General features: G+C 38.1%; 1 protein-coding gene across 1 annotated transcript; it reads left to right on the plus strand.

Moving 5' to 3' along the window:
* The first annotated feature begins 950 nt into the window (after positions 1-950).
* On the plus strand, positions 951-14,788 carry mier3b (mesoderm induction early response 1, family member 3 b). The gene is made up of 11 exons (XM_032516506.1): positions 951-1,033; positions 1,663-1,687; positions 2,023-2,168; positions 3,421-3,543; positions 3,667-3,790; positions 5,006-5,079; positions 5,200-5,277; positions 8,335-8,466; positions 8,584-8,711; positions 9,024-9,178; positions 11,711-14,788. The coding sequence occupies exons 1-11, from the start codon at positions 1,025-1,027 to the stop codon at positions 12,184-12,186; spliced, it is 1,470 nt and encodes a 489-aa protein (XP_032372397.1). The 5' UTR covers positions 951-1,024; the 3' UTR covers positions 12,187-14,788.
* The last annotated feature ends 3,382 nt before the right edge of the window (positions 14,789-18,170 follow it).

The raw sequence follows: 18,170 nt of genomic DNA on the forward strand, positions 1-18,170 counted from the left end.
CAAATCATTATTTGAGAGTTCAGGAATTTTTACATAAAGATTTATGAGTAGTCCTGCATGATGGAAGGGAATAAGAATAGCAAAACTGCTTTTGGGGGTGGTGTAAGGTGGTGATGGTGGATGTGACACATGCCTTTGGTGTGGGAGACCTGGGTTCAATTCCCACTGTGATACATCAACCAATGTGTCCCTGAGCAAGACACTCTAGTCCAGTTGCTCCAGTCCAGAGGTGTGCAACCTCTGACATACTGTACATAGCAACTGTAAGTCGCTTTGGATAAAAGCGTCAGCTCAATGACATGTACTGCTGTTATAACTGTAGGCTATGAAAAAAAAATAGCACACAGTGTTCATACAAAAGTTTCGATATGTTACAGATCTTACTTTGTTTTCATAAACAGCAATGGCAAAAAGGAGAAAGAAAAAGGAAATCTAGTTATTGGTGACATTTTGACCCAACTAAGTAGGCTAGGTGATTGACAGCCTTGACAGTCTATGATTAACAGCCTATATAGGCTATAGCCTTTATAGAAATTACAGAAATATATCCTATGGAATGATCTAAAAGAAAATCTCACTTTTTACAGGCAATGTGACCCCAATTAAAAGCTCGTACGACAGGAATATAGCTGGGGTCTGAAAATGTTGTGCTAACTGCGATAAAATCGAGCTTTATAAATGCCATAGAGCAGGCGAGCAGGAAATCAGCTGGGATGCTCACAGTACGTTCTAGGAATGTTCTGGTAAACTGTCATTGTGTGTAGTATTAACAAGCTCAACGCCATGCTATTAATTCATTTTAGAAATGGCGATTTTATTTCTAAATTTGTGTTTCTCATATTTTCATACGGTAGCTAGGCCAAACGTTGATAAACTATTACCGTTAGTCTGATCAGAGGTTGACATCTTTGAGTGGGTGATACGAACAACGTCACGACTACGACGGTCACCTGGATTTCTGATTGGCTCAGATCGTTGATCCGGGTACTGCGCAAGAACGAGCCCATTAGCTAAAGGTACCAATATGGCGGAGGTAAGAGGGAAAACAGGGGAGAAGCAATCGATCTTAAATCGATATTTTTAAATGTTGTGTGCTATATTTTGAATTTCTATGTTATCGATTGAAGAAACAATAGTTTTTGCCTTCTGTATAGCGTGTTTCGTGTCACAAATGTCATTTTTATTCCTCTAAAATATGCTTGAATGTCTGGACTGATCCTTCACTACAAGGCCGCTGCGCCTCGCTCAGCTGCTTTGGTGTAGCGGCTGTGTAAATTGATACGTAAATTTTACGTTAGCTTGCTGGTTAAAGGAAATAACTGATTATATCTTGTTTGTTATGAATGGAAATTTATTTTTTCTATTTGGGCTAAATTAGCGGCACCTGTATTGTAAAGAACATCCAACTCTATCGATTGTAGTACCGAGCAAACCAAATTACTGTTTACATTTCTCGATGCATAACGTTAACGTTACCAGTAAGCTTTGGGGTTAGCTTGCTGGATAGCTAACTGTTACAGGAGCCGACACTGCGTAAACTGAACTGTCCCTCTCAAGATATTCCTTTATTGTTACTTAGACCGTCTCTTACGAAATAAATCAATTAATTCCGAGGTATAAATGTCCATTTTCCATTTACGCTCTGGTTTTATTCTTTTGCAGGCTTCCCTAGGGAGTTCAAGTCCAGGTAAGAAAACCTTCGCTATAAATTGAGTCTATTAAGCATGCACAGTTTATGATGTACTTAATTAAATGTATCTATGTTTTAATGACACAATTTTGCACAACAGAAATGTCAAGATTAAATTATACAATATAGTATGTGATCAGACAAAATTACTTTAGAAATTGACAAAATGTGATGCTTTTCTTATTGCAATATAGTAACTATATGTGCATGTATATATGCATGTAGTATATTTGAATCTTTTAAGTGTGCATCTTCAATTTTTAGTGTAAAAAAAGCTAGTGTTATTAGACTGAGACATTTAAGATTCTTTTTTCCTTCTCTTTCTTACTCAGTTGGCTCTTTATCGTCAGAGGACCATGACTTTGACCCAACAGCAGAAATGTTAGTCCATGAGTATGATGACGAGAGGACTCTAGAAGAGGAAGAGTCTCTGGATGGAGGGAGGAATTTCAGCTCAGAAATTGCAGATCTTGAAAAGGTAAAAAAAAAATGCACAAAATGTAACTAAATGTAAATGTAACTCATTCGATGATTTTAAAGGCATTTCAAAGTTTATTATGTATTGTTAATGCATAAGCCTGAGTGCATTAAAACAGTAGGGCTGCAAATATTGAAACTGGGAAAAAAAAGTGTGGTATTGTAACACAATTGCTTGTGTGACCTTTTATGATAATAGGGGTGCACGATATTTGGGGTGACATTGCAATATATTTAAAAAAAAAAAAAAGTCTAAAGGTAAGTTTACCCTCACCTTTCCAGTGGCATGTTCCCCAGAAGAACATTTTGTACAGTTTTGTGCTCTTGTATACAATTTAATCTTTCGCAGGGTTTCCCACAGAAAATGTGTTAGTTAATGTGGTAGGGTGGGGTTTGCCCTCAGGCAATAGACTACAGATTCTGTGCTACATTTAACAATTATTTATTAAACACTAAATATTAAATTAAAATAATATATATAATTAATAAAGTTATATGTGGCTGTCTGCCACGTGGCAAGTAAATGTTTGTACCAAAAAACAGTTTTTCAGTCTTCATTTTGGGGAAGGTGCTGCTTCTTTCTTCTGTTCCTTAGCTGTCTGCATGTCGGAGCTTCGCCGGGGGACGGGCTGACGCACGCACACACACAAACACTGGCGCGCACACCAGACGCCAGCCACCACTTCACTTCTGTTTATAGATTGCTAGCATTTAACTCAGGCCAATTAATTAGCTAATACGTGGGGATTTTTGGCAGCCAGCTTTCCAAAAAAAAGCACAATTAAATTAAATGTTAAAGGATCATTAACCGTTGACCAACAAGCAGGTAATGGAGTCTCAGTTCACCGTCCGGGAAGCTCTGACACACTATCCGTGTTTGCGGACAGCTGTAGGCTTGTACTGGTTAATGTGCTGTGCATTGTTGGACACATGTAGCCACTTTCCTGAAACCTCTTGCGATACTGACACGATTCCACAGCAGCGGGCATGTCCGACAGGCGGATATTACTCCATATACTTTTTTTTTGACAACATAGTTTAACTGCAAACTGCAGCGGGAAACCCTGTATCATCTATCTTTCACTCAAGTAAAGGTGTGTATGTATAGTGTATATAGCGGTTTCAATTTTATTTATCACTCACTTACTTTTTAGTTTTCTTTTTTGACTCTGAATTTCCGCAGTGTGGGATCTTAGATGAATGGTGATGAAACGGCAAAACTTATTTTGTCTCTCCACTTGTTTCTCTACTAGGAGGGGAACATGCCTTTGGAAGAGCTTTTGGCCATCTATCGCTATGAGGCCTCAGCAGGGTCTAGTATAGACAGCTCCTCTGGAGACCTGACTGATGAGCTGCCTGACATGACTCTGGACAAGGTAAATAAACACTGTAATGTAGTGAATAAATATATTTGGAAAAGTAATTAGATGTCATTGTATTCTTCGTTATGTAATTCAGGTCTGTCACAGTATGCAATGAACATAATTATTTCTTTCTAGGAGGAAATAGCTAAAGATCTCCTGTCTGGGGACTATGAGGAGGAGACCCAGTCCTCAGCTGATGATCTGACCCCTTCAGTCACATCCCATGAGGCTACCGATTTCTTCCCAAGAACACTTCGATGTAAGTACTTTTTGTCTGTAGCTTTGTAAGATTTAAGCTTACAATGCAGTGCAAAAATTCAAAAAGAGGCTACCAAATTCAAAAAGAAATGTCAGTTCTCACTCAAAGAGGTACATTACCTTTTCTTACAGTTGAGCACAGAGTACTACTTTAGGTTAAATGTGCAACTGATTATTCACATGATTCATTACGTTTTCAATTGTTTTTGGATTAATAATTTAGTTTATAGAAAAAAGTCAAATAGAAAAAAAATGAACCTGACCCCAATGCAATTTTTTAAATTACTTGTTTTGTCCAACAAATGGATATTTAATTAACAACAATATGACATAATAAGGTCTCATTCTCTGTGAATGCTAACATTCTGGCATTTTTGCTTGATAAAAGACTTTGATCAATCATATAAAATGTAAAATAATTTTTTTTTTTTTTAATGTTAAAAAACAAAAACTGTGCTCTTGTTGGTGATTTCATTTTTTGTGTACTTGCTTAATGGAGTAATTGTTTCAGCACTATGACATATTTTTGCCAGTGAACATTATGACTTCATGAACCAGCTGTGTGCGCATACTTTGAGCTTTCCAAGAGATTTAGGAGAAGTTTATGTAGTAAGTATGTTGGAGGAAATTCAGCCAAATATGGATACTAATTTAGAGTTTTACCAATTTAAAGTAACCAACAAGCAGGCAACTGAGTCCCAGTTCACCGTTCTAGGAGACTCGCACATGCTTTCCACATTCTGCGTTAAAGGATAGCTGCAGACTTGTGCCGATCATGCAGCCACAATCTTGCATGCATGCATTGTTGTGGACACATGTAGTCACCGCTTGCATGTGCATGTGATGCAGCTGTCCAGGTCTTATGTCAGAGCCTAGCATGTAGCTAGCCGTTGTGAGAGCGGTCCAGCAGTCAGCTGGGAGGGCCGTGAACTTACCAGAAAAAAAAGGTTTAAACGCAAGTTGACTAGCACTTAGGAAATACATTGTATAGCCTATTCAACTTACCATACAACAAACATGTTTAATAATATTGTTAGCTACTGAAAAGTATTAATTGGCCAAAAGTTTTATTGTTGGTTAAACGGTTAATTATTCACATACGTAGAACCAAAATTGACACCAGGTTTGGTAGGTAAAGCATCAGGCCTTAGCACACTGAAGGTGCAATTTGAAATGGTAATTTGAAAAGGTATTTATGTGTTTATTATTTTATCAGCTAATGCTGTCTCCGATGGCGATAAAGAGTCGGAGTGTGATGAAGATGGCCCAAGCCCAGAGGACTCAAGAAAGGTAAATGTCACATTTTGGAACCCATTAAGAGAGGAATACATAAAGTGTACTTTATGATTTAAGTCGAGTCAACACTGGTTTGCTAAACATACCCTGTATTTTTTTTTTTTTTTGTCACAGGAAATAATGGTGGGATCACACTACCAAAACAGAGGGGGCCCCTTTTGGCCTTTGTTTACTTTCAAAAATGGAGAAAAGGTTTAAATGCTGCTTTTTTTAAATTTCACCCTGTTGCCTACTTTCTTTAATGTGATTGCTTTAACATGTTTTCCCCGGGCCCTAAAATAATATACACCAAAGGGGACTAACTTAAAGTAATGTACTTTGGGTTTTGCAGTTTTTAAAAGGGGTGAAGATGATTATTTTTGGAGCCCAGGTATATTGCCAAAAAAACAAGGGTTAAAAATTCCCGTCGGATGTGTTGTCCCCGGACCCGATGAAAAGACTATTGACAAACCTGGATCATTTTCGAGACATTAGCAGGTCAACTGTCTTTATTCATCAATCCTTTTTTTTTGTAACACATTTTAATTGTTTTGGTTGTTAGTTTTTGGGAAAATTTTTTTTCTTGCCCCCCCCCCCTTTACAATCTGCTTAATTTTTTTTTATTTTTGTTTTAAATTAATGCGGTCATATGCCAAAATTTCACCCAACCACCCCACCCTTTCCCCAAGGGGCTTTGGGGGCTTGAAGTGCCACAACCCCTGAACACTAGAGAGAAAAGCGGAAAACCCCAAAAAAAAGAAATTTTCCTACTTTATGTTAAAAACACTTTCTTGGGATTTAAAACATTAAACCTGTGAGCTCCTGCATTGTCAAAAAGAATTCTTAAATGTTGCTTATGAAAAAAATTTTCCTAAAAAATTTGGGCCTTCGTCAAACTTAACTTTTTGGTTTTTGGATATCTACCGTTAAATGTACTGAATTTATCCCCCCCATTTACCCAGGAGGAACAAAATTTTAGGGAAACACCATACCACAAAAAGCAATTCAACACAGTTACTCAAAGTTGAGTTTAATCAACCTCACTTCGTCCGAAATTAAAAAATATAGGGTTTTACAAGTTAATTACGGGAAATATTTTATCTTTTATACCACGTTGTCATTTTTTCTAACCTTTGCATCGAAACGTTTTATATCTACATATACCTTATATCTCTGTGTGCTGTTATTTTATGATTGACGTTCAAAAAAGTGCTTTCGCACACTTTTTTGGGGCAGATGCGTCGGAAAATGTAAAGATTACCAGTCACACTTATTGAAGAAGTCCCGCATGTTAACAAATACGCATGCAAATATTTTATTTCACAACGTTACGGTCAATTCAACTGAGGAAGGTCAGTGTGACCAAAACGTTATTATTTGCATGCGTAATGGACAGGGTGCGGGACTTCTTCAACATGATGGATGTTCAAACGTGTCAATGATTTTGATATTTGATTACTTCATAATTTCATATCCAGTTGTCAACTTCAACATCATTTATTTAAAGTGCACATCACCGATATCTTTGGACACTTTACAAGTCGGTTAAAAACATTTTGTTACTCACTTTTTTTTTTTTTCCTTCCCTGAAGCAGAGAAATGCGCTTATGATCCAAGCAATTGTAGGCTGTCGAGAAGCTTTTTAAACCATCATGGAATAATTGTGTCTTTAATCTGTAATCTCAAATTTTTCTGCGCCTGGGTCTTTCCAAAGAGGGCTTCAGTGTGATCGTAGCGCTTACAAATGCTTAGTAATCTGGCCTGGAACTTCCGTGACTTTTCTGAGACTTTCCATAATAATTCCAGAACGATAAATCCATGACTGAACCGTAATTTAGTCATCTTGTCGTGTGAAAGGCGATCTTTTACTGTTAGCTTCTGCCATCTTGGCTTCTGAGGTCAGACTGCTGGTTGTGTTGATCAATCACATAATGTCATGTCAGGAGACAGGCAGCTTGCTCAGCCAATAAATAACCCCAATAGTGTGTTCCATTTGTACTCAGAACTAGTCCTGCATAATTAGTTGTTATAAAATCGCAATCTTAATTCACCCTGTTCACAATTTAATTTTAAATAACCTTGATTTTTTTTTTTTTTCTTGACATTGGATCTCATTTAATTTTACAAGCTGACTTCTCAACAAACGCTACTACTTTCTTCCGTGAATTTTAAACAGACTGGATAAAATAGGTTTTAAAGCGCTCCCAAGCTCTGCAATGCTCTCCCTTCTCTTCATTGAAGCCTCTGTGTTTACAGGCTTGTGGTGATGCACAATGTGCTCTAGGTGCCAAAACATCTGTTTGGTACTGCCAATTTGTTTTGTCATGGTCAACAAAATCGTGGCAGAGAATCGTGATATCAATTCTTAGAAAAGAAATCGTGATTCATATTTTTCCCCTAATTGTGCAGGCCTGCTCAGAACCCAGATTTTTCAAGGTCAAAGTCGGAAACATGCCCCCCTGAGCCACTCTTGGAACTTGGACAACCCGAGTACCCCAAGCTCAAAATCCTAAACGGTTTGCACATGCATCAACAGCAGTGAAACCTGTAGTAACAAACAGTTATTAGCACTTCTGTCTTATTTTTGTCTCACTAAATCAGTCTTAAACACAGTTCTGTCCAACTTCTCTCTGTGGACATGTTGCTATGGTGTTTGTATGCACAAAAAAAAAACATAATACGCTGTTATCAAAGGGTATTATTGACCATGGCTAACTTGGATAGAGCTAACCCCACAATGAAAAATCAGACTTGCATTCAACTCGGGTGTGACGTCATTTCCAGCTCACGCACTATATCCTGAAACAAGCAGGAGGTCCTTGAATGTAGTCTGTGTGTATTGTTAGCAGACACAGGCAGGTCATTTAAGCAGCACTGGATATGGAAACAAGTTTGATTTTGGCCTCTTGGTTTTGAATAAAACGTTTTTGGGAAATATATTTGTATTTATGTTAGTCCCTCTATTTTTGTTTCCCCTGATTGTGAAGACTTGGATAACAATTTTCAAAAGCCAAACATATTTGTTAAGTATTGTTCTCTGTGTGATTTCAATATATTTCTGTGAGATTCAATTTCCGTTTTATTTTTTTGTTGTATATTAGATATAATATAATTTACACATTCATGTGACATTCATCCAGAATACATATTCTGTCCTAAAAAAATGATGTCCATATTTTTATGTAACATGTGCATTACAGGGTTTGGGTTATGCAAGCAATATTACACACAGGAAACCAGGTGAACCAAAGATTGGAAAAAATGGCTTAGACCCCAGAGCGTAACCACATATCTACTTTCATTTTAGAAAAATCACCTCCATGGTCAGAAGAGGAATGCAAGAACTTTGAGCATGCACTACAGATGTATGACAAGAATTTTCACCTCATACAGAAACATAAAGTGAGTCTTATTTCATGATCTTATGAGATTCCCCTTTCAGACGAGAATGTAAAAGTACACATATAAAGCTGTGAAAGTTTCTCATCCATTTTTCAATTACTGTTTCCCCCCACTCAGGTCACAACACGAACAGTAGCTGAATGTGTGGCGTTTTACTACATGTGGAAAAAGTCTGAGCGCTTTGACTTCTTTGTGCAGCAGAATCGGTTTGGGAAGAAAAAGTATAGCTGCTATCCTGGTGTAACGTAAGTGGCAGAAGAAGAAGAAGAAGAATCAGTTAAAGGTGCTCTAAGTGGTGTCACATGTTTCAAGCTAGAACATTTTTTTCACATACAGCAAACTGTTGCGGTTAGTGGCCGGAAGCACAGAAGGGAGGGGGAGGGGCAAGCTAGTCTCGTTTTAACGTCAACAAGAAGTAACATCACTCAACATCGCTTAGAGCACCTTTTAATCTGTTGTATTCTCTTTGTGGTTTTGGTTATGTTTGATACAATGAGAATGACAAAAGGTAATCTGTACTTAATTTGAATGAAAATGACAATATTCTTTGTATCCAGTGACTTGATGGACCGGCTGGTGGATGAAGCGGAGGGACTGGCAGTGGACAGCTCCTCCTCTGTGTGTTCAGGAGCAGGTGGAGGAGGACGGCTGGAGGCCACCACCGACCAACAGCTCAGTCTGCTGAACTCCATCACTGCCAGCGACCTCACAGGTCAGTAATGGGACTTAATTCTGCATACTACACTGCTATTTTTTTGTAACTTACTATAAAGATCTTTTTGTGATGGCATACTATTCCATGACTTTTTAATGGCATTTGTTACAGCATACTATTTTGTGACATTTTTTTTCCATACTATTAAAATTGTTTATACCAGTAGCGGAAATTCTCCAATACAACCTTGGTTTTAGTATATGAGTTTATGCATTGATCCGATATTGCATAATTTAGCCCCAAAAAGTAATTTTGCTCAAATAAAACCAAGTGTATCCATCTGCTGCCTGCAAGAACCTTCAAGTTAGGCCCCCTTCAGTCTTGACGTTGGCCCTTTTCAAGCTGTGATTGGCGAGTGCTTGCCTCACCGCATCCCTGTGATTGGATGCTATGTGGAATTATGAGTGCATCATTTCAGCCAAGTAAGCTTACTAGCGTGGTTTGCTGCCCTTTACCATGCATTCATGCTACGCTGTTTACAGGAAACGAGCTGAGCAAAGTTGTTATCTGGCGATAGGAATGTACTTTCCTATGCTTTGACAAATGTGTATGTGTTGAAGCATTAAGTTGTTCAGTTTTATTCATTTAGCGGCTGGCTAGTTATCTAGCTTGCTAATTCCACCGGGCTTTAATGCTACACTGGTTACAGAAAATAAGCAGTTATACTGTTTTTGTGTGATCTTCTATTTAACTGTGTTTTTCACAGAGTTTTTGTAACATTGTTCAGCTGACAACAAGTTGGGGCTGGGAGGGGAGGAGTTCTCCCTGTGCCCCCCTCCCTCTGGTCACAGAGACCCAGGCACGCCGGTGTGTCTGAGGTCTGCACACAGACTTGAACCAGTCTGGCTGACCAGAAATCACTTCTTATTTGACGCTCTAAAGCAGTAGCCCACACAGCAAGTGGCACTCTGCTGTCCCTAGCACCTACTGTTTTGAGGGCGGTGAAGAATCATTTATTTCCTTTTTGGTCTGCTAGCGCAGAGTGTAACGTTCAGGTATAGTGCTGGGTATTGGTATAATACTGATTCGATATTAATTTGGTTAGGGGAATTTCAGTTAAAATAACACTTTTCTTTGGATATAAAAAAAGTTTCTCTCTTTTATTAATCAATATTCAATTACATTTTATTTATATAGAGCCAAATCACAACAACAGTTATCTCAGCGCTTTTCATGAAAGAGCAGGTCTAGACCGTACTCTGTGATGTTATTCACAGAAACCCAACAATTCCCACCAAGAGCAAGCACTAGGCGACAGAGGCAAGGAAAAACTTCCTTTTAAGAGGCAGAAACCCAGAGCAGAACCATGGCTCAGGGTGGGGGGTCATCTTCCTTTTACCGGATGGGGGTCAGAGAGAGAGAGGAAGACAGAGAAGAGACAAAGAGAGAGAGAGAGACACATCGAGAATTGTAGCAGAGGGTATCGAGCAGGAACAGGGAGGCAGCAGGTGACTCCAACCACAGATTCAGACTCCACAGCTCCAGAGCCAGACACACCTGCAGGAAGCGATAGGAGGAGAGAGAACATCACTCACTCAAACCAATATAATTGGAGAATTGACCATTTTAACCCAACCCTACTCAGGAAACATTATTCAGTGCTGGTGTTTGTAAGATATTTCCAATTTGCTGACGTTTTGCTCCGGAAAATCCCACCAGTAACACGGCGATGTGCACAGTATGCAAGGCTTTACTTTTGAGGGGTGCCACTAATGTTTTTGTTGTTCTTGCACTACTGTTACTGTACTATTTAACATTTTTAATGCCTTTTTGTTTTTGCTAAATTATGGCTGCACACTAACAGTCTTTAAAAATAATTATTTATTTCTAGGTTTATGTATTTTTCTTTTTCAGTTATGACTGTCAAACTAGATGATAAAAAAGTTATGTGGCATTCATTCTCTATATGTATTTGTTCATGTTTTACAAAGGGATTACCTGAGCCAGGCCATACAACAATGATAGCAATCATATCACATCCATGCAGGGTTAGTAGAATACAGATGTTAAAAAATATATATTTACTCATTATATATTTTATTTTTTTACGCACTGGTATCAGAACGGTACTCTGTATTGACCGATACGCAAGTTCAGGTATCGGAATCGATATCAGGAGGGAAAAAATGGAACATCTTCACATATAGACATTTCTATGTCACTTTTATGGCATTATGTACTGTAACTATACAATTACATTTTTATAACTATTTTATGGAATACTAAACTATGACTTCTTAATAACATACTGTATTGTACTACATACATGACATTTTGTATGGCATTTTTATGACACACAATGATATGGCATATTATACGATTTTATGGCATGCCGTACCATGAGGACCAATTTTAGGGAGCCTGTGTGGTTGAGGCCCGCGCAGGAAAAGTGCACACAAAAAAAACAAAATAGCCTTTCCATCTCTGTTATAATTTTTTTTTTAAAAGCCTCAAAAGTTCTTTTATTTTACTCAGTAATGTGTGTCTGAACCCTGTTCAATGTTAATTGAGTGTCCTGTCTCTTTGCAGCTTTGAGTAACACTGTAGCCACAGTGTGCAACCCTGCAGAGGTTGGTTGCATGGACTCCTACAGCTTTCCCCCACTGGAAAGTCTCCATCGGGGTTCTCTGAACCACGACGAATCCCTCGGGTTCCCTTCCAATGGCGCAGACACCGACTGCCTCAACATGCTCGACGCCGGCTTCTACCACTCTGACCTGGGCCAGCTAGGAGGAGTGTGTGTCAACAAGGACTGCGAGCGGCCCTCCAAGAGACTCAAGATGGCCCTGCCTGACTCCTTTATCAATGACGTGTCTGTCGGTAACCTTGGAATGGACTTTGAAGCACGACGGACAACAACGCACCACCACCGAATCACCGGCGCAAAAATGGCAGTGTCTGTCACAGACTTTGGGAGCTTGGCTGGCAGCGGCGAGCCCAACGGTTTTCTGGGAGCACATGCACGGCACCACACACAGCACACTGCAGCACTTCAGTCAGAGTGATCTTCCTCTTCTTCATCCTTTTGTTCTTCCCTTTTGAAACACCTTATCCCGCTTGTGCATAAGACTGACCTCACTGGAGATTCCAATTTGTTTTTAATTCTATTATAAATATATATATATATAGATATATATATATACTTTTTGTTTTCATTTTTTGTGTAATATGACATCAGTGATGTCTATCATATAGAACTAAAATCTTGATTTCTCTCAAGAGTTTATATAGCCATTTATTTTATTCTCGTTTTTGCGATGCGTCTTGAGATGTGTAACGTCCATGTACAGTGGGGCCCAGTGGCTGCAGTAGGAGAGTTGTGTATCTTCCTCCCTCGTATCCTCACACAACATCTTCAGATCTAGAGTATGTTTACTTGCCATTCTTTTCAGCTGCCAAAATTGACTCAGTTTTCTGTGTCAGTATTTAGTTGCTTGTCTTTGTTGTTTGAAGTGGTACTTTCTTTTTTAATTAGTGTTTGGTTTACAGGTACTTTCTAGTAACCAGGCTGGTGCAAATGGTTTTATTTGTCCCCAAATAAACCTGGCTAGATATTGTATGAAGAGCAACACTAGCATGGAGAAGAGCTTGGAGAACAGGAAGTGTGCTGGCTTCAGCGGTTAAGGCCTTCGAGTTTGGTTTTTCTTTTCTTTTCTTTTTTCTGTCAAAGCTTGTCTGCAGTTGGTCTGCTTTCTTCTAAACTGTTCAGAGTGGCCATGTTGGAACATGTGAATGTTTGACTATTATTCATCCAATTTGGTCAAATCCAAATTATTGATACTGATCATTTTTTGTATTGACATTTTTAAACAGCTGATGAAGAATACCTGTGCAAAATAGCATAGTGGCAGTCACCTCGTTTTACAGTTGAGATATCAAGTTTTCTTTTGAAATCCTGCTTCTTTTAGGAGGGTTTCAATCAGACAAGCAAACCATAACAATATTGCAATGCAAAGATATTGGTTAGGTTAATAATGATTTAAACGTAGACCTCATCAGGCACTGTAAAGTGTGTATTTATTACATATACTATTACCTTTGAGCTGTTAAATCCTTTCACTGATGCTATACTTAAGAGAGTTTAGTTGTATGTGCCCTTCAGTTGTAGGAAAAATTAAAGTTTAGATTTTGCTCCTAAATCAAGTAATGCAATTTTCAGACCACTTAGCAAGCTTGGGTAAACCTGCTAGCAGTATTATCGCTTTATTTTAAGCCACTCAGATTTTGTATTTAACCTCTGCCTAACCCGTACTGACTAGAGAATGCCTTGTCTAATCTAGTCGACAGTTTTTGGAGTCTAGTAGCAGAAATGGAGCTCTTGTCTCTTGACTGAAGTCCATAATTATGAATTGTAAAATGTTTAGCGGGTCATTGTCAGTTTATTGGATGCAGTAGTGTTTACTTAATTTATCTATGCATTGTGCTTATGAATAATTGGTTTGTTTCAGGGGTACATCATGTATGTCATGTCCATAGATCCAGTAATTTACCAATGTGTGTACAGACAGGATTCATGCTTATAAACCATTATCAAGTATGATCAAGTTATTCATTTTCCAAGGCCAGCATCAGAGAAGATATTCCCTTCTACTTTCATGTAAATAATTAGCAAATAGCCTTTAAAAAAGTCTATAACTGACCTCTTACACTTGTTGATACAAAGGTTTTAATTTGATTCCTTGTCAAAAGGCAATAATTTGTAGATATGTACAGATATTTTGGGTTTTGCATTTTACCAGTTGACTTGGTGTTTATATTTTGTTTGTCCTTTTGGAAAATCATGACCCCCCAGAACACAGCTGAAACCACGCATGCCAGCTGTGTCTGTTTCTCCAGTGTACCACTGAAAACGGCTTTACCTGAAGACGTATTGATATTACTCAATGTTGCAATTTTGCCTTCAAAACTTGCGGCCATGTGTAAAAGACACTCATCTTTCTTTTATTATTTTTTATTTTATTTACATGTCGTCGTCTATATTTGTCTTGATGGTAAAGGGATGGCTGCTGCTCTAAGTATGTGGAGAGCTAGTTTCTCTTTGAATGCAATGTGCATAATGCAGTAGGTCCTCCAAGCTCTTCTAGCTTTAGCAGTGCAGTGGTATTTATTTCACCTGTGGTTTGTACAAAGACTCAGAAAAACTGTCAGAATGTAAAGGCCATTAAGTAATAGAAGTAGGTTTTTCACCACCCTGTGAACTCTCGAAAATGTGATATTTTATTGATATCTCTGGTATGAGACTTGTGTGTGTGGTGCAAGAAAGCACTAAACAAATTTTATTTTATATTTTTTATTGTGTTTAGAAGTTAAAAAAGGAAAATTATAGCAGTTGTGTTTTTGAAAAAGAAAACTCAAGTCCTTTGAAGAAAACAAACACCTTTGTGAATAAAAAAACCTACAAAACTTAAAAATGTATATCCAGAAATATAGACAATCAAAAACTTCACTATGAGAAATGGTCAAGAAGCTATCTTTATTGTTTATAAGAATTGTACATAAACATTAAGTTTTTTTTTGTTTGTTTTTTGTTAAACATTATTTTGTATTTTCTGTTGTACTTTAATACCTTGTGTACAGATCCAGAAATAAAGCTCTGGAAAAGGTTCACAGATGATTGCATATTCTTCATTACACGAAAGATGTGAGTAGATTTCCTCTACTACATAAATTAGATTACAATGTTGGTCTTCATGTTGGGGGAATAATTCCTTAACAATATCGCTTAAAAGGCGATATCGTTTCTAAGCGATGTCTCTATTTCAGGCAAAAGTTGCAAACTTACCCAGGACAAAAGGGAAGTTTTTTCCGTGGTTTCCCTTTGCTACACCAAACCCCCAAATTTTACCTTGCCCCTAGATCTCAGACTGATTTCGGGGGTTTTTGGGTTTAAGGCTAATACTTTTTCCCTTAATCTCCAAATTAAAAGACGTCCATCCTTATTTTACTTGCCCTTCTGAAAGTTCAATTTTGCTTTGCAGACCAGTATTTTATTTCTCAATTCTCTGTTTAGATTTTCCGATTTTCCAAAGTCGAGCAACCCTTCAGCTCCGCCGGCTCGCTGATGAAAACTGTGTGATAGGTTTAAGCCAGAGAAAGCAATAAGTGGACCTTGAGGGTGAGGTTGTTTCAATTTAAAAAGGACCTGTTCCCTCAAAGTTTAAACCAACATGGACAAAAGTCTGAATTCCGGGAAACACCCACTTTGATGTCTACAGCTCCAAAAAAAGGGGCCTCTTTATAACTAAAGAAAAACAAAAACTTTTGCAGAGTGAGTTTTCCCCGCTAGATTGTCAAAAATTGGGCAAAAAAAACTACATTAAAGTTAAATCTAGTAGAAATCCTCCCCAGATTTTTAAATTTTACACCATGTCCCTTTGAGCATCATTTTGCCCGCCCCCAAATCATCCTCTTCTCCTTTCCCTTTTCGGGGGCTTTTTTTACCACTTCCCCTCTTGTTTGTGCCTGTCCACTCTTCTTTGGGGGCTCATCCCCAAGGGGGGGCTATGAACCAAACGTCCCCCATTTAAAACCCGGAAATTTTCAAAGCGTTGAATACACACTTGGGGGTTTTTATCCTTTATTTAAAACCTTTTTCCTGTCGAATACTTTTTTTCCTGTTTTTTATTTTCATTACTTAAAATTTTTCCCCCTTGGGTTTTAAACCCCTGTCTTTTTCGGACTTGGGTACTTGTCGCTCTGTAATTGCATCTCCGAATGTATTATTTAAAAAACCAAGCTTTTCCTTACTTTAAAACCAAAGGGTTTACGGGGTTAATAAAAGTTTGTTAAAAAGAGAAAATTTCCCTTATACAGTTTTCCTTTCCCTCTGGCCCCAAAAAAAACCACATCCCCCTTGGAAAAAAAGCCCGTTTTGCCCTTTTTCCCCGCCCCCCCTTTTCCCAAAAAAACCGTTTTTTTAGCCTAAGGTGCAGATGAAAAAACCCTTTTTACTGTGCCGATTTTTCCAAAAATTTTTTCCCCTTGGGGTTTCTATCATTTTCCAAACCTTTCCTCCTTTTTTACTTCCCTCTTTAAAACTTACCCTTTGGTGAAACTTTCTCTTCTTTTGCATTAAAAAATTTTTTTTTTTAGTTTTGATTTTTTTGGTTCCAAATGATTCTTTTTTAACGTCCCATAGAAACCTTTAGATTTTTATTTCTCTAAATTTTTTTTTTAAAGAGTTGCTTCCAAAAAAAATTTTTTTTAAAAAATACTTTTTCCGCTCTTATAAACATTTTTTTTTTTTTCAGGGAAAAAAAAGAGGCTTCCGAAAAAAAAGGGCTTTACAGCCTTTTTTTCCCCCAAAAAAAGGCGTCTCCCAAAAAACCAAGACCGACCCCCGGCCCCACCCTGACCCCCGAATTCCTGACGAGATCGGCGGTTCATGGGATGGCCGAAGCGAAACACAGGCTGAAAAAACTTTTTTTACATGTAAAAACCGGAAGGTTCCAAAACTTTGAAAAAACACACTTGGGTTAGGTCGACCATTAACACACCATTAGTGCACTCCCTTTTCAAATACTTGCCACGTTCAAAAACATTCACCTTGGAATCAAGCTTTAAAAGCTTTCGCTCTCCTTTTCCTATAATAAACCCTTTTTTTTTTTTGACTTTTTTTGATTTTTTTGATCCAAATTGATTCCTTTATTTAACCTGTTGCCTGATCCAAATTTCTTTCTTTCATTTTCTATTTCATACTCTACTTTTTCTCACTTGGTTTTACCTTCTTTACTGAGACTTGGGGGACTTGTGTCTTTTGGAAATTTGCCTCATCCAGAATGTATTATTTAGTTTATGGGTCAAAAGAATGCATTTTGAACTGCTACTTGAATAAATGAACACTTTAAATTGGTTTATTTTCAGGTCCTAAGCCCAAGAAGAAGGAGCTTGCAGCAGCAGCGCCCTCTGTGAAAAAAAGGTTACCACACCGGTATTTCCCAGGGGGGCCCCATCCAAGTACTGACCCCGGCCCGACCCTGTTAGCTTCAGATCGGAAGAGGGGGTGTCAGGTTTGGGATGGCCCTAAGCAAATGCACCGACTGAAAACAACTCTTTTTATACATGTGAAACCCGGAAGGTTCTCAAAGTGTTTAAAACCAGTTGGGTTGGAGTACTGAATACATGTTTACACCATTAGTCAGTAAACATTTTTCAGTGCTTGGCCAGTCGTCAAAAACATCACCTTGGATCAGCATTTAAAGCTTTTTTCGCTCTCTCTTTTGCACTATAATTAACACTTCTGTATTTTTTAGACTTCTTTGATTGTTTTGATCCAAATTGATTCCTTTATTTAACCTGTTGCCTGAGTCATGAATACTTTCTTTCCATGTTTCTATTTTTCATTACTCTAACTTTTGCTCACTTGGTTTTACCCCCTGTCTTTACTGAGACTTGGGGGCTTTCGTCTCTGTAAATTTGCAAACATCCGAATGTAATTTTTTATTATGAATGGGTCAACTGAATTTCATTTTGAATGCTACTTGAATAGATGAACACTTTAAGATTGTTTATTTCAGGTCTAAATAAATGTTGCTTCCAAAAAGAAGAAAAATACTTGCGTCCTCTATACATTTCCCTTTTCAGCTCTCTTCCAGCAAAGAAGAAGGACTGCAGCAGCCCCTCTGTGATAAAAAGCTTTTCAGCACCGGGTTCCCAGGCGTTCTCCATCCAAGTCTGACCCCCCGACCCTTAGCTTTTCCGGATCGGACAGATCGGGCTGTTAGGGTGGTATTGGGCCCTATCAAATGCACAACTGAAAACAAACTTTTTATACATTGTAAAACCGAAGTTCTCAAAGCTGTTGAATACACAGCTTGGGTTGAGAGTTAGATCATGTAATCACACAATTAGGTCACTTTCACATTTTTAAGTAGCTTGCCGTCCGTCAAAACATCCCCCTTGGAAAAGCAAGTTTAAAGCTTTTCCCGTTCTCTTTTCCTAAAGAACACTTCTGTATTTTTTAGACTTCTTTGATTGTTTTGATCCAAAT

Source organism: Etheostoma spectabile, chromosome 5, assembly GCF_008692095.1.
Source record: "Etheostoma spectabile isolate EspeVRDwgs_2016 chromosome 5, UIUC_Espe_1.0, whole genome shotgun sequence".
NCBI classification, from domain to species: Eukaryota; Metazoa; Chordata; class Actinopteri; order Perciformes; family Percidae; genus Etheostoma; species Etheostoma spectabile.

Excerpts from the sequence above, each read along its gene's own strand:
- mier3b (XM_032516506.1), top strand. Across the intron at positions 5,278-8,334 it reads CTTTCAAAAATGGAGAAAAG|ACCCCAGAGCGTAACCACAT; the intron begins GTTTAAATGCTG and ends AAAATGGCTTAG. Across the intron at positions 8,467-8,583 it reads ACCTCATACAGAAACATAAA|GTCACAACACGAACAGTAGC; the intron begins GTGAGTCTTATT and ends CCCCCCACTCAG.